This window comes from Peromyscus eremicus, chromosome 4 (assembly GCF_949786415.1).
Source record: "Peromyscus eremicus chromosome 4, PerEre_H2_v1, whole genome shotgun sequence".
NCBI classification, from domain to species: domain Eukaryota; kingdom Metazoa; phylum Chordata; class Mammalia; order Rodentia; family Cricetidae; genus Peromyscus; species Peromyscus eremicus.
The window spans coordinates 141531961-141556220 of record NC_081419.1 but is presented as its reverse complement, the minus strand read 5'-3'; the positions used below and the strand labels follow the sequence as shown (position 1 = coordinate 141556220).

Below are 24260 nucleotides of genomic sequence, written 5' to 3'. Positions count from 1 at the left end.
GGGATGCCAGTGGTTCAGATGCCTCCAGGAAGTGAGACAAGCCAATGGCAAACGGCAGGGGGATTCTCCTGGGGGGGGGGGGGCTGTGTCCCCAGTGACGGTACCTGGATGCCAGGTGAGACACATGCACTTCTGGGCTCCAAGCTGGCTTTGTAGCTCCCCACTGGGGTCCACAAAGGCCTTGGCTGCCTCTCCGACCTCAGTTTCCCTCATCTGTGGAACTCAGCCATCAATTGCTTCTGCTCCTTAGAAGGCAGTGTGGACTGAATAAGGGAATTTATCACAGGGCTTCATACCTCACATTGCCTCAACTTCCCCATCTGTGTGCTGGAAGCACAGTGGCCTCTGGGCAGCCAGCAGGGACCGAGCAGACCCTGACTGCATGCCCCCTTCACTAGGGCAAGAAGTTGCTCCCTTGATCCTTTCAGGACTCTGGTGCCCTCAGTCAGTTGCGTAGTGAGTCATTACACACGCGCACACACGCACACACGCACACGCACACGCACATGCACATGTACAGGAACACACTCTTGTACACAGGGAACTCCCAGTGCAACTTGTTCTTGGTTCCTCTGAGAACCTTTGAACCCATTTCATAGTTGTGACCACTAAGGCCCAGGGCCAGGCTTTGACTGGAGCTGAGGCTAGCTTTGCTTCAGATGCCTTCCTGTATACAGTGCCCCGGGCTGGTGGCGTGGGCTGGTGGCGTGGGTAGGAGGAGACAGGGAAGGTTTGCAGGACTGCACAGGCGTGCAGAGGGGCAGCATGGGCCTCTGAGCCCCTGGGAGGGACAGGCTCTAAACAGAATGCAAGAGCAACACCGGGCAGCTGTGGGAGCTGTGGAAAGAGGCTGCAGTGTGATCCAGGGTGTGGAAGGGAACAGGGCTCCAGTACAGGAGAAGGAGCCTCGGTGGGTGGAGATGTCCGTAGGTTGTGTGTGGGCAATAAAGTCCCTGGAATCCTTCGGCTGGCACCACCCTGGCTAAGAAGCAAAGTATGAAACCGCAGCAGCCGAGATTTAGGTTAGATATGAAGAAGTTTCCGACTGTCTGTGTTAGAAGATGCCAGCCTGACATGCTGTGCTCCCCAGGGATGTGGGGACATTTTTCCACCCTGGAGACGGCTTGGAAAAAAGAGAAGCCAGCCAGGGCTATGTGGGCTGGCCTCATTACAGCCTGGATCCGAGACGGGCAGTGGGCCCAGGTTCGAAACAGCCCTTGATGTCTGTCACTTGCTTCAAATCCACCATGGCTCCCAGCTACCTCTGCCCAGCTGGAAGGCCCAGATCCTCCCTAGGGGGACCTGACTCTCTGGGGACCCGTGTTCTGTGGCCCCTCCTGTTCTACCAGGGGCTGCAGCCCTGCTCTATTTCTGGGTCACAACTGGTCCCCTGGTGCCACAGGGCCTTTGCCCATGCTACTGTCTTGTTCAGTGCACTCAGTGTACCCAGTACAGAGCTTGCATACAGCAGGCGCTTAGTGCTGGCTCTGCAGCTGGGGGCTCAGCAGGAGAGGGGAGAGCAGATGGCTAGTGGTGCTGGGCTCAGGATTAAGGAGGACAGAGCCCTGGCTTTGAACCCCACAACTGCCCCTTGCCCCAGGCTGCCCCCACACTCCCCCTCCTCATGCAGCTGCAGCTGGCTCTTATGTGAGTGGCAGTGTGAGCCAGGTGCTGTTGAAGACTGTCCCATCACGCTGACCCTCCTGTCCTCTCCTCTCAGGTGACAGCCATGTCTGTGAGGTTGCGCTTCCTGTCTCCTGGGGATGCTGGGGCTGTGGGGACCGTGGGCCGCAGCGCCTCCTTCGCTGGCTTCAGCGCACAAAGCCGGAGGGTCTCGTAAGTGCCATGGGGATGGGGGGGGGTGCACGCAGCTCAGCCAGTGGCCTGGGACATCAAACTATGTGGGGTACGCCTGCTCCTGGAGGGACCTGTCATTTCCCACCGGCCTCATCCACATTGTTATCTCCTCCATCATCAACCTGCTGAACTTATCACCGCTTGGCAAATGAGAAAACAGGCTCAGAGAGGTAGCGCCACTACTCCAGGGTCACAGAGCAAAATGTCTTCCCAGTTGGCCTTAGCCTCCTAGGGGTGGGGTATGAAGGAATGCTCTTCCTGTTTAGTGGCCTGGACGATGGGGCCACCTGTCCTGGCTCTGTGATGTCACCTCTCTGAGCCCAGGTTTCCTCCCCTTTGAACAAGGGAGGGGTGTAGCTTCCTGTACGGTTGTTGTGAAGGGGAGCTGACACTGGGCAGGCCGCTGGCTCCAGCTGCCACAAGGGGACTGGGGGTGTGGCTTTCTAATGACAGCAGCTGGCTTGACTATGTGGGCTGGGCCTCGAAGACTAGGCCAAGCCTGGCACTCCATCCAGTGCTCCCTCCTGTCCTGATGAGTCCTTCTGCCTGTGGGGCCAGAGCCCGATGAGCACAGGCCCACCAGCCTAGGTCCCATGGTCTTAGCTGGACACTGAACAGGCCCCCAGGAAACCACATCTGGTTGCCTGCAAGTGCCACAGCCAAAGACACCAAACAGCACCTGAGCAGACAGGTGGGCAGGTCCCCACCAGAGGGGATGCAGAGCCTGGCTGGTCGGTCAGCTGATCAACAACCAATTTCCACAACACCACACACCCATGCTTGTGCTCAAGGACCTCAGCAGTCCCCTCAGACCCCAAGGCCATTCAGTGGCCTCATGACCAAGAGACTCTGGGTTAGCTCAGCCAGTGCGCCCGCCACTCTGGCCGCTCTCCCGGACCCTAGCACATGCTGCGTGTCCTAGCCGAATATTCCTCCCTGGCCAGTTAGTTCCTGCTGTCACGGCATGTCTAGGGAGGACTCCAGGCCCAGCCCAGCCAGGTGCCTCACATCCACCCAACAGCCACCCTGTGAGGCCGCCTGCAGGTTACCCTCTGCCCCTGGCCTGCTCCATCTGAACTCTACCTAGAGGAAAGCAGTGCCAGGGTTATGATGCTTATCTCAGTGGGGCACCTAGAGGCCCTCCTTCCTCCGCAGACGTGAGTGGGGAGAGACCCAGGCCCTGCCCTGCTTGATCTTCCATCAGGGGAGCCAAAGCAGATCAGCTCAGCCATGGCCGGTGCTATGTTGGACCTAGGACAGGGTGCAGAGGGGGGTGGCATCCTGAGAGCCTGAGGGGCAGGGCCTTCATCAGCAGAAGCTGATGGGGGTGATGGGAAGTGGGGGTGGCGAAGACAGCAAGTGCAAAGGTCCTGAGGTGGTGAAGAGAAGCAAGCAGGCTGTGAGGCCTGTGGGCTGTGGTCAGGGGGGAGGGAACACCGGGGAACACATCCTCAGTGTCAGGGACCAGTGAAGGCTTGAGCAGAAGTTCTGGATGGGAGAGAGTTTGGCAAAGACCCATGGTGATTGGTCCTAGTCACTGACTGTGGCCTTGGAGAGTGGGTACCACAGAGACACAGTAGGCGCTGTGTAAGTGCTGCTGGGAGGGTGCATGTAAACCAGAGGAAACCCGTGCTGTCTCTCAGCTTGGCCATCTCCATGCTGCCTCTGCCTGGGCCTCCTTGGACCTGACCCTGAGGTCTGTGTGTAGAGCTGGCCAAGGAACACATAGCCCGGGACCATCTAAGATGGTCTGAGGCAGGGAGGGCCATGTGGTTCAGTAGGAGAGGGGGGGCTGCTGCCCACCGTGAGGCACAGACAAAGTGCTCTTCACAGCCACCTGGTGACAATCACATGCCGTATTTCCACTCTGCTGCTGGCTTTCAGGCCTCAGAACACCATGTATCCATGGAAGTGTCCCCTTAAGCCCCATCAGAACTTCTGTCCAAAAAGTCCCAAGGGATCCCCAACTCGGCTGCTCCTGGATTCCTGGGAGACGGAGGTGACTTGGTCCTGTTTTGATACCTGGGCTCACAGCCATGTCCATGAGCGGCCTAGAGAAGTGAGCCCTGATGCTGTGAGGGCCTGGGTTCCCAGGGCTGCTTGGACCTTAGCTACCCTTGAGATCTTGAGTGGGCCCCGTCCAGTCTCAGCCTGGGCAGTCCCCTGTCTAAGATGGGAAAGGATGCCCATGGTGATAGTAAAGAGGCATAACTGGGTTTTTTGGTTGTTTTAGATTTTTTAAAAAGATTTATTTATTTATTTATTCATTATGTATACAGTATGCCTGTGTGTCAGAAGAGGGCACCAGATCTCACTATTGATGGTTGTGAGCCACCATGTGGTTGCTGGGAATTGAACTCAGGACCTCTGGAAGAGCAACCAGTGCTCTTAACCTCTGAGCCATCTCTGCAGCCCCTAGGGTTTATTTTTATTTTATGTGTATCGGTGTTTTTTTGCATGTGTGTATGTGTACTGCATGTATGCTGTGCCCATGGAGGCCAGAAGAGGGCGCTGTAACCCCTGGAACTGGAGTTACAGACACTTAAGAGCCACCATGCAGGTGCTGGAATCCAACCCAGGTTCTCTGTAAGAGCAGCCAGTGCCCTTAACTGTGGAGTGGTCTCTCTAGGCCCCGTGTGGTTGTTTTTAACTTCCTCACTCTGTCTATCTCCCCGGTGTCTGACGCCGGTTTGACCTGGATTGGACTGCCGGCCTCACCTCTGCCTCTGATTCCCAGATTTCTCAACAGGCAGAGACACAGCTGCAGCGGTGAGGGACCACACCGGGGTGGGGTGTAGCTGGAAAGCTTCTCCAGTCCTGCTGGGCCCCTCGGTCCCGTAGCCGCTTATAAAACAATCACTCAGAGGCTTGATATTTACAAACTGCGTGGTCTACGGCAGGCTTCTTGCTAGCTAGCGCTTTCATCTTAAATTAACCCATTTCTGTTAATCTGTGTTTTGCCATGTGGCTGTGGCGTTACTGATCTGCTGGCGTCTTGCTTCTCCTTGGGCGGCAGCGAGGCATCTCTCCAGACTCTGCCTTTCTCTTTCCTGTCTCTCTCCCCTTGGATTTCCCACCTGCCTCTAAGCTACCTTGCCAGAGGCCAAAGCAGCTTATTTATTAACCAGAGGGAACAACGTATACTCACAGTGTACAGAAAGACATCCCCCAGCAGTGGGTAAGGCAAAATGACCCTGGGCAGCCCAGCAGGACTCCACTCAGGGCTGGGCCCACCTCCTGCATCCCACCCTGCCCCACTACAACTCTCTGACTAGCCAGGGCTTTCTACCCCACAGATACAGAATTCATTTGGGGAAGTTATCTGATAGAATTTAGTACGAAGGTGTGAATGATTGCTATAATAAAGCCATTTCCCTTCTCCAGGCTCTGTAGGTGAGAGCTGAGTCAGGTGCCAACAGTGACCCAGTACTTCTCACCAACAGGCACAGCAGTAGCTTGGCATCCAGGGCTGTCTTCCCCAGGACTGTCGGGCAGATGCCTCTGAAGCCAAGAGTTGGGGTGGGTCATCAAACTTGGTTTTAAGTTGCTCCTGGTGACAGGCTCAAAGACCATGGAGCGAAGGTGGAACAGTGTGTCTGAAGCATGCAAAGTTGAGCCTCAGCATGGTAAGGCTGTCACTGTCCCCTGCCATGGGTCACCAGGCACAGGACCATGGCCAGCTTGGTTGATGGGCATGCAGTCAGGAGTCTATGTGGTCAGTCCAGGGACTGCCCTGCCTGGAGGCTGGGGCAGGTTCAGCACGTGAGCAGAGCCCTGTCTGCTCCAGACCCTGCCCAGGCATGGCCAGCACAAGGCTGGAGACAGTCATGACAGGCAGAGGCTGCATGATTGCCTGTGAGCACCGGGCGCCGGGCTGCACGTGCCTGGAGGCCTGTCTGGCAGGCCTGGGGCTGTTTAATATTTACGGAGTCCTCCTGGAGCTGGTGACACATCCTCCCTCGGAGGCTGCTCCCAGCCCGGTGACATCCCAGCCAGCCGTGCAGCATGCAGCCTCATTTCACCATCCAGGCTGCGCTGTGCCAGCCCTCAGAGCCGCTCCGAGGCTCAGAGACAGCGCTGGGCTTGGAACCTCCAGAGCCCGAGGGAGAGGGAAGGGGTGGGCCGAGGGGCACACCTCCGGGGACTGTGGACCCCTGAAGTGAGCAGCAGCTCCACCCAGAGCCACCTCCCGCCTGCCTCACTGTCCTCTGGCTGCCTGGACTCTCATCTGTCAGAAACCCGCTTGTACCCTTGTCTGCAGTGTGGCCCGTCCGTGCCTGAGATGGCAACATTGTGGAGGGGCCGGTCCAAGAGGTGGGTGATGCGGCCTTGGGGGAAGGGAGGGGATAGGGAGGGGGGAGAGGCTTTGGAAAGTCATTCTGCTATAGTCTGTGAATATCAGCACCAGAGACGAAGCCCTGGTGGCATACCCCCTCCAGTCACTGCTGGGGAGTCGTCCCTCCCTGCCCGCTTTCCTTTTTCCTTCTTAGCATCGGGTCCTATCGGACAGGCTTGTTCCAAACTTCTCTCGTCAACTTTGGCATACATGTGGTGCCTGCTGTTTACCAAGCACTGTTTGGAGTTCTTTGTATTTATCAGCCCACGGAGCCCTGCTGGCAATCCCGGCTCTGGACCCCATTTCACAGAGAGGCAACTGAAACCCAGAGAGTCTCTGTCACCTCCCAGGGCCACACAGCTTGGTCGTGGGAGAGCCAGATACTAACCACACCAGCTGGCCTCTATCTCTCAGGGCAGTCGTTTGTTTACCTTCGTTACTGCTCTGTCCTGTCCTAACCCCTGGGACGGTGGTCACCACAGCAGGGACTCTCTCAGCAAACGTCTGCCAAGTGACTGTCATGACAAGTCAAGACCTTATTACCTCCCCTCTACAGAGAGGAAACCGAGGCTGAGGGGGTTCAGTGCCCAGAGCTGTGGGGCCGGGGTTTGAACACAGAGGCTGAGTACAGGACAAGGTCTCCGTGGCTTGGTATGTGCTGGGTTGTCATCCTCAGGGACTCCGGGTGTGGGTTGGTCCCAAAGCAGGGTGACAAGCAGACCTGGCTGGAGTAAACTGCGTGCTTGTGTTGTGTCTCCCACATGTGGAATGCTCAGCATCTCACCCGGCCAGAACCAGCCTGGTGACTTTTCTCAGGGCTGAGGAAAGAGCACAGCCATGTCCCTGTGCCCCGCCCCCTGCCTGGCTTGCTAGCCCACAGTCCTCTGCCTCCCGCTATAGATTGTGACCCTCGGGGGACCCAGACCCCCAGGGGCTGCTCAGTGAGCTCCTATCTGGATGGACAAGCCCTGAGCTCCTGGTTTTTAAAGGTGCACTTGAGATGCTGAGGCAGGAGGACTGCTGTGAGTTTGAGGGCGGCCTGGGTGACAGAGTGAGTTCCTATCTAAACAAGAAAGGACAATGAAAAAAGGCCCAGGGACATTAGAAGGACCCCTAGAAAGGCCATGTCTTCAGTGTGTGGGTGACCCCCCCAAACCCCCAGAGCTAGTGAGCCCCGGAGGCAGAGGGCCATTATCAAGCCCTTCCAATAGATGAACCCATCTATTTATCTTACAGTTGTGCAGATGGCCTCTGGTGTGGCTGGGGCTGGCCTCGAACTCTGTGTTGCTAATGACCCCCTTGGATTCCCTAGCCTCCTGCCTCTACCTCCCCACACTGGGATTAGAGGCCTGTACCCCAGGCCTGGCTGTGCCTTTGTTAAAGCAGGATCTCACTACACTGCTCCTGTTGGCTTTGAACTCCTGAGCTCCTAGTCATTAGGGCCACAGGTGTGTACTCACATCTTCAGTGTGGCTTGGGGACCAGCAGCATAGACGGACTTGGGAATGGGGCGGACATGCAGTCTCAGGCCTCCTAAATGCCCTGTGTTGAGGAGGGGTTTGCAGTCTCGAGCTGACCAGTCTGGAGTGAGTGACCATCCTGTACGCCACGCCTTGTCCTGTGCCCCACCCCCTGCTGGGTCCTCCTGTTCCTGGAGCAGGGTTTGGGACTTGGCCCTTCTACCCACGGTTCTCTGTCCTCCAGCCCCATGGCCACAGCCTTCGCCGCTTCAGTGTGGCACCGTGAGCTGAGCATTGATTATCCAGGCTGCCAGTGCCGGAGAGCGGTGGCTGGGATGCAGTTGTTCCCACTGGCTCATATGGACAAAGCACCGACTAATGATTGGCCTTCATGTGTCAGTCACAGAGCTGGGGGCTCAGCTTCCCTGTTTTACAGATGATAAAACAGGCTTGGACACGTGCTAGCACGGGACACACACACACACACACATACACACACACACACACACACACACACACACACACACGACTGCTTTGACTAAAAAAGGCAGAAGCTTAAATAAGCTGTTACCCTTCTGCTCAGATGCCCAAGGCCATGAGTGATGGGTCTGGATGGGGACGGGGTCTTCCGCTCCAGGCTGCTCCCCTGTCCTCAGCCAATGGCCGCTCCCTGCCTCTGGTCTGAAGGCTCCTGCTTCCTGGAGTGGATGGAGCTGGTGAAACAGCCTCGTTGGCTTCCCTTTGAGAACCAGCTTTGTGTTGGTTCCAGACACAGTTGCATCAGGTGTCTTCTGAGATTAAAGCCCCAAAGCTGGAACAGTGAAAACCACCAGGAAAAGTCTGAGGAGGGCTAAAAGAGAAGCTGAAGGCTGTACACCCAGTCCTCCGGCCTCTGAGGGGCCAGTGCACGCCCAGTCCTCCGGCCTCTGAGGGGCCAGTACACGCCCAGTCCTCCGGCCTCTGAAGGGCCAGTGCACACCCAGTCCTCCGGCCTCTGAGGGGCCAGTGCACACCCAGTCCTCCGGCCTCTGAAGGGCCAGTGCACACCCAGTCCTCCGGCCTCTGAGGGGCCAGTGCACGCCCAGTCCTCCGGCCTCTGAGGGGCCAGTGCACGCCCAGTCCTCCGGCCTCTGAGGGGCCAGTGCACGCCCAGTCCTCCGGCCTCTGAGGGGCCAGTGCACGCCCAGTCCTCCGGCCTCTGAGGGGCCAGTGCACGCCCAGTCCTCCGGCCTCTGAAGGGGCCAGTGCACACGAGTGCAGACAGACACACTAGACTACTTGTCTTGGCTGTGTTTTTGTCGCTGTGATAACAAATCCTGATAAAAAAGCCACGTAGTGCAGAAATGGCTTATTCGGCTCCCAGTCCCAGGTCACAGCCCATCACCGGAGGGAAGTCAAGGCAGGAACCCGAGGCAGCTTGTCACCTCTCTTCCATAGTGAAGAGCAGAGAGACATGAATGTGTGCAAGTTGACCGCTAAGCTTTCTCTACTCTTACACAGCCTGGGGCCCCAACCCAGGGAACGGTGCCACCTGCTTTCAGGCTGGCTCTCCCCACATCAACGGAGGCCATCAACATGGCCACTGACCGACCTGATTTGGACCAGCCCTCACTGAGACTCGGTTCCCGGGTGGTTATCCATGAGAGCAGTTTGACAGTTACAACTAACCATCACTGTCCCTTCCTCCAAAGTCCACAAGTGAAGGAGCAGATCTGGGGGCTCTCCGTGGGGGGTGGGCACAGGTGGAGATGAACAGGTGCCTGCACCCCGCAGGAACCCTGGGGCTAGGATCCCCCTCCCCCGCCCCCCAATGCCGCTTGTGTGTTTGGAGCGCGTCACTCACGGAGTCCGGCTGCTCCACTGCATCCTCCCCGCAAGCTCCTTTCTTTTCTTTTCTTTTTTGAGACAGGGTTTCTCTGTGTAGCCCTGGCTTCCTGGAACTCGCTTTGTAGACCAGGCTGGCCTCGAACTCACAGAGCTCCGCCTGCCTCTGCCTCCCGAGTGCTGGGATTGAAGGCGTGCGCCACCACCGCCCGGCAGAAGCTTGTTTCTGATACTGAATTTGTAACTGCTCTTCATCCTCAAACCCAGGCCTCCCATTTTCCAGATGAGGAGACTGAGGCTCCAGGAACCCCAGTTTTCTGAAGAGCACACAGCTTGGAGGTGATGGAAGTGGAACCCAGCCAGCTGTCCTGACTCTCTGTCCCCTCCCACAGAAAGTCCATCAACAGGAACTCTGTGAGGTCTCGGCTGCCGGCCAAGTCCTCCAAGGCTTATGGAACACTGCACAAGGGCTCGCTCTGCCTGGACCCCCGGCCGCAGCAGGTGAAGAAGATCTTTGATGCTTTGAAGAGAGGCCTCAGGTGAGTGGGGAGAGACAAACGGACAGACAGACGGCAGTACTGAGAAGTATGTCAGGTGGTGTAGGTGCTGTGGAGGGAAACTGGTGAGGTAGGCAGGGGGTCAGGCATGGTTTCAAAGGGACCACTCCGGGCAGCCTCACCGCAGCGTGGTCACAGGGGAGGAAGGAAGTCCCTTGGGGATAATGGCAAGGCCAGAGGTCTCCAACCTCAGGGGCCCTAGAGCAAGAGATGCGGGGACACAGGGCGACGTCTGATGGATAACGGCACAATGCTCCAGGGCCATGTGAGCTGTGGGGGCCTTCACTATTCATCTCGGGAGAGCCGGGAGCCATGGTTCTGTGGTGAGGGGGGAGGTGATAAGCTTTCAGGCCTGGGCTTCAAGATCAGTCAGTAATGGGCTGGTAGTGGACTCCTGGCATGTGGTGGGGGCTGAGGGGGGGACAGGACTGGTTTGGAGTCACACTGGGGAGGATGTGGGGGTGCAGGCGTGGGAAGGAGAAAGAGCAGAGAGCAGGGGTAGATGTCGCTGGGCTCTAGCCCTGTGAGTGCCAAGTGTAGCCTGAAGAGGGCACTGGTGTCCCGCCTAGGAGAGCCAGACAGGCCAAGTTGGAAGGGAAATATGAACAAGCCCATCTGGGTCCTTCCTCTGGTGGGGATGTCACTGTCACTTAGTAAACTGACCTTGATAGGATAAACCCTGGGAGGGGGCAGGGAGAAAGAGAGAGAGGGTTCCACACCTTAGATGGGGCAGGAACGATCACACCTGGAGGAACACACCTTGGCCCCACAAGAGAATGGCCTCTGGAGACATTTTCCACATACAGTGGCACCTAAGTCCCCAAATGTCAGAGCAGAGAGGCACACCCCTTCTCCGCCCTCTCTGGAGACTGCTCTGACCCAAGAAGATGGAGGAGAGAAGCCACTTGAGCTCTCTCTGACTTAGATAATGTCCTCGGAGCAGGAGAGGATAAGGCTCAGAGAAGGTGCTGGAAGGCTCTGCTTGGGTGGTAGACCCCCTGGTGTGTGTGTGTCCTTGGCCTTGAGGCTGGAAGGAACCTTGGGGAAGGGCTGGCCTGGCCCAGCAGATCTGGCTCCCTGCTTCCCTATTACTCAACTGGGACATTGCACCCGTTAGGTTTGGGGGTGGAGAGTCCTGTCCTATCTGGAGTAGGGAGGAGGGGCAGAGCCCGGTCAGTATGGTTAGCCAGCCAGTAGCCCTGACTGAGACCACTGTAAGAGTGAGTCCAGCCCCGCGTTGTCACTTGAAGGGACTTTCCCTTCCCTGATGCTATTCACCCCCTCAGCTGCAGGCTCACCCCCTCAGCTGCAGGCTCACCCCCTCAGCTGCAGACTCACCCCCTCAGCTGCAGGCTCACCCCCTCAGCTGCAGGCTCACCCCCTCAGCTGCAGACTCACCCCCTCAGCTGCAGACTCACCCCCTCAGCTGCAGACTCACCCCCTTAGCTGCAGACTCACCCCCTCAGCTGCAGGCCCACACCCTCAGCTGCAGGCTCACCCCCTCAGCTGCAGACTCACCCCCTCAGCTGCAGGCTCACACCCTCAGCTGCAGGCCCACACCCTCAGCTGCAGGCTCACCCCTTCAGCTGCAGACCCACACCCTCAGCTGCAGACCCACACCCTCAGCTGCAGACTCACCCCCTCAGCTGCAGGCTCACCCCCTCAGCTGCAGGCTCACCCCCTCAGCTGCAGGCCCACACCCTCAGCTGCAGGCTCACCCCCTCAGCTGCAGGCTCACCTGTTGCTCAACATTTCTCGAGTCCCCCCTCCTTCCTGGGTTCATGGTCTCCTCCTCTCCCCTGTCAGCCTTCTCCCTGTTTTCCTGTTCTCACAGCCTCTGCCCCCACCCCACCTTCCATGCACGGTGCCCTCCTCAGCTCAGGCCTCCGCTGGCCAGTTCCTTGCTGCCTACAAGGATCTATGTGTGGCCATCTACACGTGCCTAGTAATGCTTGGACTGATCTGTGGGGTTCTTGGGGTAACAGAGGGACCCCCAGACAGTGAGCTGGCCAACCCTTATTCTGGGAGGGTACCTGGACAGCTGTCTTGTTCCTTTCAGCTCAGATCCCACCCCCTAACCCCCCACTCGCTGTCTACCTTAGGGAACACCTGTGTGAGCAGCAGGCCGAGCTGGATTACCTGTGTGGACGACACACGGACACCCAGAGGAGCTCCCGGCTGGTGAGTGTCCGGGGTGAAGACAGGAGGTGGTCTCCACCCTGGGCCTGTGGTATTTGTGGTGAACCTTCCTCTTTGGGTTCTGGGAGGAGCTGTCTGTCAGACAGGCGACCGCAGAGGTGCACGTGTGCCTGATGACCCCATCCCTCAGGCCTTGGCAATCTGACACACCAGAGCCAAGCAGTTTATGTGACTCAGGGCAAGTGGCCATTTCTGAGTGTCACGGGCCCTGCCCCTGCCCCAAATTGAGCCTGCATGTCATAGAGTCCAGGGTGATAGTTTTCTATGGATATCAAGATGTGGGGCTCAGTGTGGGGTTCACGGACTCTGAGTTTGATACGCTTGCTCAGTGTATCAAAAACCAAAACCTGGGCTGGAGAGATGGCTCAGTGGTTAAGAGCACTGGCTGCTCTTCCAGAGGTCCTGAGTTCAATTCCCAGCAACCACATGGAGGCTCACAACCATCTGTAATGAGATCTGGCGCCCTCTTCTGGCATGCAGGCAGAACACTGTATACATAATAAATAAATCTTTAAAAAAAAAACAAATCAAAACCAAAACAGCAGAAAGACGGGATCCCAGTTAAATTTGATTTCAGACAAGCAAAAAGTTTTTGCTCTAAGTCTATGACCCTGTGAGCTATGTGTACCAGAAGCTTAAGTCCCCAGCAGGCACCCTGTACTTTACCTCCAGCAAGAGACCCCTTGTCCCTGTTTCTGTGGCCCCTCTGACCCCCTCTCACTCTTCTTTAACTTAGGGGTCAGAACCTGTGTCCCAAGTCAGGTCCGGCCACCCGCCCTTACTAAGACAATTAAAAGAGCCAAATTAAAAGTGGAAAGCAGAAAAAAGAGATTTATTCACTGTGTTAAGAAGAGGAGGATCTGGGGCTGGAGAAATGGCTGAGGTTAAGAGCACTGGCTGCTCTTCCAGAGGATCCGGGTTCAATTCCGAGCAACCACATGGCAGCTCACAACTGTCTGAAACTCCAGTTCTAGTGAATCTGATACGCTCACACCAAGGCACATAAAATAAAGTGAAATAAATTATAAAAAAAAGAAGAAGAGGAAGATCCAGTAGACACCCTAAAAGTCCACTAGTCTTTTAAAGTTTAAATAGAGGAAGGGATATGCACATCTACGTCCCGTCAAGGTGTGGTCCCACCCACCTCTGTATATGGGCATCAGTCTCATCCTGTAGAACTGTGTGAAATCTCTTGAGAAGACATGTCCCCCACATTAGGCCAGAGACCTTTTCCTTCCCCAGCACGAACTTCCTGTGAAAGTCCCATTTCTCTGGTATCTGTTGTTTTAATAGTTGGATAGACAGATTGAGAGACAGACAGATTGAGAGACACACCTCAGACTGTCTCCATTTCTACAAAGCAGATTACGTCACCACCTGCTGCCTGGGGGAAGTGTCACCCAGCCTGCCTTGGTCACACACCAGGAGCAAAGCTGGCATGTCTTGTCATACACCCAGAGCTTCTCCTCACAAACTGTGTCCCCTCTTCCAAATTCAGCCTTATGTAAGGCCTTCAGTATGGGGCTGGGAGAATGGGAGGAAACAGTGGGTTGTCTGCCAGAGTATCACCCAGACCCCTCTGGTGGTCCCTCAGGTCCCAGCTCCCACGACTCGGAAGACTTGAGTGTCAGCAGAGTGGAAGGCCCCAGCCTCACGTGGGTGTCAGCCACATAGGAAGGCAGGGCCTGGCAAGCTTGGAGCTTCCCTCTGTAGGTGACTGGGTGATGGCCAGAACAGAGGAAGGGGAGAGGCACTTCTAAGACCTCACCCATTCCTGGCCCACCTCCCCCCAGGAAGAGCTGCCATCCCCACACCGTTCCCACACCGTGTCTCTTCTCTGGGGTCTAGAAGTCTCACTTGCTTGGGCAGACAATGTATAAAGGGGCCTGCTCAGCAGTCACAACGCCTGATGCTAAGTCACACTGGTGTCAGGGAAGGGTCAGGACCCCACAGTGAGGACAGGGTCCCTGGGCCCCACAGGGAGGGTTCCATGGGTTTCCAAGAAGACTGCATCAGAACACCTCTTCAAAATCACAGCTCTTTCCTAGCTCTCCATTTCATATTTTAATGTGGTACGTTTATTTATTTATTGATATGTGTATGGGGGGGGCAAAGCAGGTATGCACCACCCCAGTGCCCGTGTGGAGTCAGAGGACAACTGTGGGAATCGGTTCTCTCTTGGCACCACCTGGGGCCCAGACACGGAACTCAGGTCATCAGGCTTGGTGGCAAGCACCCTCACCCGTGAGCCATTGGGCTGGCACAGTGCTGCTTTCTTAGCTGAAGTCTGACTTTTAGGATCTAGCAATCACTCACGTGGGTACTACCTCTCTCCTAGTCGAGACAAAATGCCCGGCAAAACAATGTCAGAGAAGGAGGGTTAGCTTTGGCTCAAGGCCCGACATCAGGAGGGCCAGGCAGCACATCACATGCAGGAAGCAGAGAGAGATGGAGGTTGCTACTTAGCTGGCCCTTTCCTTCCATGTAGCCCGGGACCCCAGCCTCTGGGATGCCATCACTTCATCTAGGGTGGGTCTCCCCACCTCAATTAAGCCAATCTAGAAACTCCGTCCCATCCAGAGGTTCATCTTCAAGGTGATTCTAGACAGAGGCCGTCAAGCTGACGGGCGGTGTTGACCACTGCAGTGACCAATGCCCATTTCACATAGGAAGAAAGGGAGGCTCAGAGAGGTTGAGTTACTTGCCTGGAGCCCACAGGGAAATAGTGCCAGACCTAGAACTGGCTTGCTCACAATGCATGCATTGAATTCGTTTTTCCCCTGGGCACCCATGGCCGTGAGCAGGGCAGGCTGTGGGCATTGGTTTTTGTCAATGAGGCTCAGGTGTCCAATGACGAGGGGTCTCTGGGGCTCTGACACCCTCCCTCTCTCTGCAGGCTTTCTACTATGACCTGGACAAGGTGAGCCCATGTCCCTGTGTGGTCCCCAGGGTGGGTAAGACTGTCTGAGGTAGCCTTCCATCCCAGCTGCCCTTGGGCAGAACACTTGGACGTCCTCTCATGTTACAATCGGGGAGACTGAGGCCCAGCATGAGCCCCTTCTAAAGCAGCTTTTCTGTTTCTGGGAGAAGCAAACGCGCTTGGTGGAGAGACACATCCGGAAGGTGGAGTTCCACATCAGCAAGGTGGGTGTCTTGGGATCCCGGGGCATCATGGGGAATGTCACAGGGAGTCATGGGGGTATCTCTTGTGAGTCAAGGGGAGCCATGTGGTGTCCCTGGACATCATGTGGGTGTCACAGGCACCGTGGGGGTGTCATGAGAATGGAGCAGGTGTCAGGCTGGGTGGTCATGGGTAGCTGCAGAGGTACAGCAGATGGTTTGTGGAGCTGCGGTCACTGCCAGCAAGGTCTCAGCCCTGGGGTGGGGCTCTGTCACTGGCCAGTACAGAGGGCTTGCTGCTTGGTCTTGGAAGGCGCTAACTGTCCCTGTGTAGGCAGGCAGGTGGAGGCTCAACCCACAGGGATGTGCCCACAGTCCCCTAGCAAGTCCCTTAGGCTTGGCTTCTCCTCCTTCCTCACTCTCCTCCTTCTTCTGGAGAGAGGGTCTCACTGTGTAGCCCTGGCTGTCCTAGAACTCACAATTTAGACCAGGCTGGCCTCGAACTCACAGAGATCCTCCTGGCTCTGCCTCCCGAGTGCTGGGATTAAAGGCGTGCGCCACCACCGCCCGGCTAGGCTTTCTTCTAGTCAGGTGCAAACACGTTCATGAGCTCACCTTCCTACCCAGACCCACAGGTGGGCAGCTGTCATAGCTCACTTTCCATTCCACAGTTGGGACTCAGGCTGGCATGTGACATGGTCACTGGAGTCTACTGTGCTCTGAGTGTGTCTGAGTGATCCTAGGTGCTGGAGTGCTAGGTGGTGGCTAAGAGCCATGAGTACCGCAGGGCGAGGCCGGGCTAGGAGACGGTTCTTGAAGGAACAGATGTTGGGAAGGGACTGTCCCTTGGTGTGGCCCACAGCCTGAATGTCTGCGGCAGGTGGATGAGCTCTATGAAGGCTATTGTATCCAGTGGCGTCTGCGAGATGGCGCCTCCAACATGCAGCGTGCCTTCAGCAACAGCACCCAGAGTCGCGCGTCCCGTGAGAGCCTGCAGGAGCTGGGCCGCAGCCTCCAGGAGTGCATGGAGGTGGGCCGGCCGTCAGGCCTCTCCGCCCCAGCTCTCTCCGCCCCAGCTCCGGGGTCCTGGGTAGTGGCTGGGCTGGCAAGTGACTGACCCACTTGTGGACCTTGCAGGACATGTGTCTCATAGAGGGGGCCTTGGAAGTTCACCTGGGCGAGTTCCATGTCAGAATGAAAGGTGAGCACCAAGCTGGGCTGGGCTTGGTGTCAGCTCTTCCTAGCTGCCGGGAGAACCTGCTAAGGGTGGGCGGTGTGGGCCAGAGTCCCAGGGTCGAGAGGCCCAGCCCTGACCTTGTGACAGAGGGCTCATTCCTCTCTGAGGTACGCTATGATGCCCTCCACCCTCTTGACCATCAAAACCTCTATCAGTCCCATGTTGTCAGGCACAACCCTGTACCCTTGGGTCCCCATGGTCCCTGGGCAGGGGTGGAGAGGAGACTAGCCCATTTCTGTGTTCCAGGCTTGGTGGGCTATGCACGCCTCTGTCCCGGAGACCAGTATGAGGTACAGCCAGGAAGGTCCTGGGAGGGAGGACCCCGGGTAGGCAGTGAGGGGACTCCCCTGGGTCTGCCTCTGCACCCCTTCCTGTACCTCACTTGCAGGTGCTCATGCGCCTGGGCCGTCAGCGGTGGAGGCTAAAGGGCCGGATAGAACCAGATGACAGCCAGACCTGGGATGAGGAGGAGAAGGCCTTTGTGCCCACAGTGCATGAGAACCTTGAGATCAAGGTAGGGCAGGGCTCGGGGTGGGCCCTGGTGCCTGCGTGCTGAGCTCAGATACCACCGTCCTGTCCCTCACGCCCAGGTAACCGAGCTTCGAGGCCTGAGCTCGATGGTGGTGGGTGCTGTGACATGCGACATTGCCGACTTCTTCACAGCCCGACCGCAGCTTGTGGTGGTGGACATCACTGAGTTGGGCACCATCAAGCTGCAGCTGGAACTGCAGTGGAAGTGAGTGATTCCTGTGCCATCCCTGCCCTCACCAAGGCCACCCAGCTCCTGGTGCAGAGGAGCCCAGTGGCCCCGCCTGCTCCCCAGGGGCCTGATGCATTCCAGACCTGCTCCTGCATAGCCATCCCTGTCCTCACCCATCCTACCCCACAGCCAGGCTTGCCTGGCCCTTACAGAGGTCTGTCCCCTCCTCCCCCATGTCTCCTGTGACCTTGAATTCCACTCCCACTTCTGGACACGTCAGCACCAGCTGAACCAGGACCCTTTCTAGACATTTCTTTTTCCTAGTTCCTCAGAGGAACTCCCTTCTGCAGGCCTCCTCTTTACTGCCTCCTGTTGTTGACTGTCCCCAGTCCCTTCCAGTCCAGAGATGAACTGCCACCTTGAGGCCCTCCTCTAGGCCACAGGGTTTGGGGCTCCCTCCTGCACCTTCAGGAACCCATGGTCTCTAGAGATTTTACTGGCAGCACTTTGCATTCCTGGGGTGCCCCTTCTCTGTCTTCAGAGCGGGTGTGGCAGGGTAGGTAAGAGCTGAGAACATAGTCCACCTCAGTCACCTAGGATCCCCTCAAACGCATGCCACAACCCTAGGCCAGTCACTCTTTAAGTCCCTGACCTGCTGGCCACAGACGCCCTGAGGGGGAGATACTGCAGGCCTCTGGGCTCCAGGCCTTCCTAGTGGGTTTGGGGTACTCCTCAGATGAGGGCCATTCTGCCTCCTGGCCTCCTGGCCTCTACCCTGAGCCTCGCCCACCAGCATGAACATCACTCCTAGCTGACCTGAAGCTTTGGGATGGGAGAAAAGTCGGGTGAATTCAGTTCTGGCCCTGATTCTTGGAGGGGACATTGGTCCAAGCAAATCCCTTGTCTCAGAGCCATCAATTCATCCCATGTAAATAACCCAGCTGCTCACCAGCCTGTGGGGGTCGTGGGAAGACCAACAGAGCTCTTACCTACAAGGGTGACTTTGAAAGACGAGGCATCTGCCCGTGACTGCAGAGCACTGGGTCCCACTTGAGTCCCTGATGGTCTCTGTTCTCCTCTGTAGCCCCTTGGACTCTGAGTGCCGACTGATGTCACCCAGCCCCACTGGCAGATTCTCCATGGGCAGCAGGAAGGGCTCCCTGTACACCTGGACACCACCCAGCACCCCCAGTTTCCGGGACAAATACTACCTGGTAAGTGAGCCTGTTCCCAGTAGGATGAGTTGCTCTGGACTGGGCAGTGAGGGGCGTGGCCTGCTTGGGGTTCAGCCTTTGGGGCTGCAGGGCTGTGTGGACTGGGCAGTGAGGACTGGGCAGTGAGGGGCGTGGCCTGCTTGGGGTTCAGCCTTTGGGGCTGCAGGGCTGTGTGGCTCAATCTTCTGCTGCTTGCGGACATGGAAATTGGGCTGGGGCTGGGACCCGTTGTCTGTGTGTGTGTGTGGAGGGGTGTCCTCTGCCCAGCCATGGCCTTGGCCGCACCTTGCTGGGGAGACTTAAGGCTTCCAGGAGTGTGATCTGGAGCCGTGTACAAGAAAGCAACCTTCTCCCCATGACCTCCAGGGCCAAGGTCCCCTTGGAGGCAGGGCCACCGTCCTCTCCTTTCCTGGGGGTGGTGGTCGTGTAGGCACAGAGAGCTGTGCACACAGGCACCGTCAGAATTTTTCTTGCTGATGTCCTTGGATGGTTCCTCACTTCCGAGGACCTTTCTTAACAACCCCTGCCCCACACTGCTCCACACTAGACTGTGTTTACTCAACAGACATGGAGGTCATTTCAATGTTGTGCTGTGCCTATCCACAAGCACATGAGCGATCTTCAGTGAGAACATCTCTCCCAAGCTTGCACCCCTCCAGGGTCCCAGGCCCCAGGGCTTGTCCCCTTTTATATGTGGCCATCAGCACACAGGTGGGGAGACACATGACGTCTCCCCAATACGGAGTCTGGGCATAGAGACCAAAGCAGTTGGGAAGGGGATCACTGGAGCACTTGGGGTGTCCAGGGATGTGCTCCCAGAGCAGTAGCATCTGAATTGGGACCCTCGGTATTGACAGCACGTGTGCAGGGTGCTTCGAGGCAGAGAGCACAGTCAGCACAAAGGTCCTGAGGCAGGAGCATGGCGAACATGAAACAGTGAAGTTGAAGTTTAGGGGGAGAATTAGAGGATGCAGTTAGCTGCATCAGCAGCTCCGGATGCAGATCACCATCACCCTGAGCACCTGGGCACACAGCAGGCTCAGCCCAGTCCCTGGGGTGGCTGCTGAGGTTGCTCCTCCATCCCCTCCCAGTCTGTCCTCCGGCAGCCAACGCAGCAGGCCTTGCTGCTAGGTGGGCCCAGGGCCACCTCCATCCTCGGCTACCTGTCTGACAATGAGCTCCAGGGCCCCCGCCTGCGGAGCCAGAGCCAGGAGCTACTCGAGATGGACTCCTTCAGCTCTGAGGACCCCAGAGACACTGAGACCAGCACTTCAGCATCCACCTCAGATGTGGGGTTCCTGTCCATGCCTGTGGTACCCACAGCTTGCATAGAAGAGGGGACCAGGGAGGAGCCCCCACCCTTGGGCCTGCTGCCAGGCCTGGCTCATCCAGTCGGGGGTGTGCTTGTGGAACAGCCTGGCTGGAGGGACTTGGGAGGAGAGAGGCTGGCCCTGCAGCAAGATGACCCAGTCCACAGCCGTGTGGTGCCGCGGAGCCGGAGCCGGAAGGGCCAGGAGGAAGGAGATGGGGACGGAGTAGAGAGGCCTGTGCAGGAGGTCCTGGACCTGCTGCGGTCTGCAGACCCTGCACAGCCCCAGCTCCGGGAGCTGGAATACCAAGTCCTCGGCTTCAGGGACCGGCTGAAGGTATGCCCACCCTGCACTAGACAGCAGCACCACTCTGCTGCTGGCCTGAGGCCTGGGAGCAGGCGCAGGGACCAGCCAGCAGCCCATGTGAGCATCCCAGCCTCACCCCTATGTGACCTGGGTGGGCCGAGACTCTCCCGTCCTCAGTTTCCTCACTTTTCAAGGCCCAGGAGGAGAGTACCAAAGGGAGGCCGGAGCGCACAGTAAGTCATTTGCTCTGTGTCCGTCGAGAATCTTCTGATGTGAGTGGGTGCTTGGGGCTGTAATTTAGGGTTAAGAACTTTGGGCAGACAGAGCTGAATTCATCTCCCTGCAGCTACCTGCCATCCTCGTCTGTATGGCCGCCCAGAACCTTCCCCTCAGCAGTCACTCAGCCTGAGGATGTCCTCTGGCCACAGCAGTGGCTCTCAGAACTGCCGGCCTAGACAGATGGCTTTGTTTACATTTTTAAATACATAAAATAAAATGTGGACCACACACGCCAACTTCTTCTACAGGTGTTGAAGAGCCCACTCTTGGGTATGACACATTTTTGCTCAAAACTATCCAACACAGGCTTCTCTTCAAAAATTCTCTCTTATTGTTTTGTTTTGTTTTGTTTTATTCATTCTCAACCTGGACCTCACATCAGCACAACTGAGAGAAAGTTCCACTTCTCATCCATCCTGCCCGCCTACCCCCTTACAAAGGCCCTGCCCACCTACCCCCTCACAAAGGCCCTGCCCGCCTATCACCTCACAAAGGCCCTGCTCTAACGGTCCAGGAACAAGAATCTGAGAAAGAATGCCACCTTTGCTTTTACTTTCCCAGTGTTTATGATGGAACTATTTGAATTGGAGGTACACAGCTTCTGTCATACTCCTGTATTGTGAAAAATCACATGCATGTTGTAGGACTCTGAAATAGCACAGTCATTCAAAACACCAACGAGACACTTCTCCTTTCCGGAAGACAGCTAAGGACAATAAAAACAATGAGAGGTCCCACTTTCAGCTTGGATTCTAAAGGGGAGTCACCCACAGAGCATACTTAGACTTCTCTTCTTGAGAAATGATCTCAGTCTTGCTAAGAAGCCCAGGCTGGCCTTGAACTCCAGATCCCCCTGCTTCAGCCTCCAGAGGCTGGGACGACAGGTACGTGCCACCATGCCCGGCTAACTCACACATTTATTACTATTTATATATGTGTATATTTGCGTGTACATACATGCATGTGTCAGGTGCTCTTGAGGCCAGGTGAGGGCATCAGATCCCCCGGAGCTGGGATTACAGACGGTGGTGAGGCACCACGGGGTCCTCTGCATGAACAGCCAGTGCTTTTAACCACGGAACCATCTCTCCAGCCCCATATGCTGCTGTCATTTTTCCAGGGGAAAAAAAAAATCCCAGTTGTTGAGTGTGCGCCCTTTGGGCTGAGGCTGACTGAAGGGCTGCCTGCTCTGGCTCCCTGCAGCCGCCTCCCTTTCCCAGGCATGGTCACGTGTCCCACCACCGGTGCCGTTTGTCAGGAGTTCTGCTGGGTAAAGGGCCCCGTGTGTAGAGCTGTTTGCAGGCTCGTGGTCCGAAGCACAAGCCCCAGCACGTCTGGCGGTAACGATCAGAGAGTTAGATGAGTTTCCTTCAGGCAGGAGGTGCAGAGAGCTGACGGAGCGCAAGGGCGCTGCCACAGCGCTGTTAAACTGTCCTCAGGGCTGGGGACAGTGCAGTCGGTCAAACATGGGGACCTGAGTTCACCCCCAGGACCCACCTACAGAAAAGGCAGCCTGCCGGCCGGTGGTGCCACACGCCTTTAATCCCAGCACTCCGGAGGCAGAGGCACGCGGATCTCTGTGAGTTTGAGGCCAGCCTGAGCTACAGAGTGAGATCCAGGAAAGGCTCCAAAACTACACAGAGAAAACCCTGTCTCGAAAACAAAAACAAACAAACAAAAAAAAAAAAAAAAAAAAAAAGAAAGAAAGAAAAAAGAAAAGAAAAGGCAAGCTTCATGGCAAGCACTCCAGCACTGGGGACGTGGAGGCGGGGGCTCCCTGGGACTCGATGGCCAGCCAGTCTAGCCTAACTGGCAGACTCCAGGTACCAGTGGGAGGGACCTCAAAATCAAACAAACCAGAAAAACCACACAACAACCAATAAAACAACGTGGACAGCTCTTGAGGCATGACACCCAAGGCTGTCCTTGCATGGCCCCTCTGCCTACACAACCACACATGTACAACACGCACAACACACTCACACACACACACACACACATGCACACACACACACACATACACTGGGAAAGAAAAACAGTTTTTAAACAAAAGTGCACCTGTGGGCCTTGTACTTCCTGGCTGGGAGTTTGTAGCGTGGCCTAGGGGCCATGGCTCCACGTTTGCTGTTTTGCTGACATAACTACCTCAACTCACAAGAACCCACCGTGTCCACCCGTGTCTGTGTACATACATGCACACGTGTTTGTAGAGTTTTGCACCGATTTCAGGTTTGCGGCCTTGTTGGGCTGGGCCTGGGGTGTGGATGCTGTGGACTGAGGCCTGATGTACTGGGTGCCAGAGGGACCCAGGCCTGCAGGCCGCCCTGGATTGGAGACAGAGGTCTCTGGACGACTTGACCAGTGGTGGGTGGTGGTTCCCACAGGCCTCCCCATTCACAGCTCACCCACAGCTTCTGAATCTCCTCAGGGTGACTGTCGGCACAAGTGTAGAGCAGGTTGCTAGGGTGGCCGAGAAATGAGCCATTGAGCCGCTGGGCAGCAGTGCAGGGGCAGCTGGGACGGAGCGGCGCCCCCTTGTGGGGGAAGCCCTGCCCTGGTGTTCCACACCTGGGCCTCTCTCCCTGTGGTGTGTCCCATGGGTGCTGGGGGAAAAACAGGTGAGGACTTTCAGATCAGTCTCTCTGGTGACCTTCCCTTGTCTTAGGTCATGCTGGCGGGACACTCGAAGTGCCACATCCCAGGCTCATTCTGCTGAGCTGGCCTGTGCTGGGGTCAGTGTGTGGGCCTGGGGCTGTCCCATCCTGGATGGATGGCTGTGGGAAGGCAAGGCCGTCATCCTGGTGCTTGTCCACAGCCCCGAGGGGTGCGGCCGGAAGCTGTGTCAGTACAGAGCCTGATGGACTGTATCCTCGAGAGCTTTGCCTTTCTGAATACTGACCTTGCCAGTGACGAGCTGTCCTTGTTTGGGGGCTCCCAGGCTCCTGAGTGAGTGCACACCAAGGGGGGCACCTCTGGGCTGCTGTAGCTCCATGCTCATCTCTCGAGTCCTTGGTCCCATCACGGGTAGTTTTTCTGTGCACAGTGCCTCCTCTCCACATCACTGTCCCCACATAGCAAGCCTTTATGGCCACTGAGGAGATCTCAGGCAATAACAGCAGCACGCAGCAAAACCATGACCTTGACCTCAGTACCTGCATGATGACCAGCCTCTAGGAACTGCCTTGCCCAGGGCTCTCTCTGGATCACCATCCATCTGCCTTACCACCTGATGGCCCAGGGCCGCTTCTATCCCCAGACCTCAGCATTACAGAAAAGGACAGTCCCCATTTCTTCCTCTCATCCAGTGGTCCCACGGGGAGATTCCAAGTCTGCTACCTTCCCGAGTGTGATGAACCAGTGGGACCTCGGTGGGGTTCAGCTCTGCCCTGTGAGCCATTATATCCCCACCCTGACTCTAGGCTTCCTGCTCACTTCACAGAAGAGCAAAAACGAGGCTCTGGCCACCACCCAGAAGCGCAGCCTCAGCCCCCCCTGGGAAGCCCTGCTCTCCACACCTGTTTGATTTCCAGCCAACTTCCCCCCTCCCCTCACTGAACCCCTGGACCTGGGGCCCAACTCTCTGATCTGGAGCTCTGGGGGGTGGGGTGGGGCCAGGGAAGGGGTCCCTTCGCTAAGCCCATGGTCACTCAGTTCTTTTGTCTCCTCAGGAGGGACAGCCCCCCGCCCCCTCGGCCATCACTGAAGGTGTCATCCAGTGAGCTCACAGCTGGTGCCCCTGAGCTGGACACACTGCTCACCGTCCACCTTCAAGTCTGCAAAGCCTTGCTTCAGGTGTCTGGGTAGGGCTTGGCCAGGGTGGGGACGGGGCTCAAGGTGGCGAAAAGTCTGGGGCCAGTAAAA

At 56.8% G+C, this 24260-nt stretch overlaps 1 protein-coding gene across 1 annotated transcript in view; it reads left to right on the top strand.

Moving 5' to 3' along the window:
• The first annotated feature begins 1726 nt into the window (after positions 1-1726).
• Ripor3 (RIPOR family member 3) overlaps positions 1727-24260 on the top strand; it is a 31100-nt gene continuing 8566 nt past the window's right edge. Inside the window, exons 1-14 of the mRNA XM_059261954.1 lie at positions 1727-1836; positions 9870-10016; positions 12137-12215; positions 15130-15153; positions 15324-15377; positions 16234-16383; positions 16491-16554; positions 16837-16880; positions 16979-17104; positions 17181-17326; positions 18375-18504; positions 19596-20150; positions 23215-23345; positions 24068-24191. Coding sequence (XP_059117937.1) covers positions 1730-1836; positions 9870-10016; positions 12137-12215; positions 15130-15153; positions 15324-15377; positions 16234-16383; positions 16491-16554; positions 16837-16880; positions 16979-17104; positions 17181-17326; positions 18375-18504; positions 19596-20150; positions 23215-23345; positions 24068-24191 — 1881 coding nt within the window. The 5' untranslated portion in view covers positions 1727-1729. The remainder of the gene's footprint in view (positions 1837-9869; positions 10017-12136; positions 12216-15129; positions 15154-15323; positions 15378-16233; positions 16384-16490; positions 16555-16836; positions 16881-16978; positions 17105-17180; positions 17327-18374; positions 18505-19595; positions 20151-23214; positions 23346-24067; positions 24192-24260) is intronic.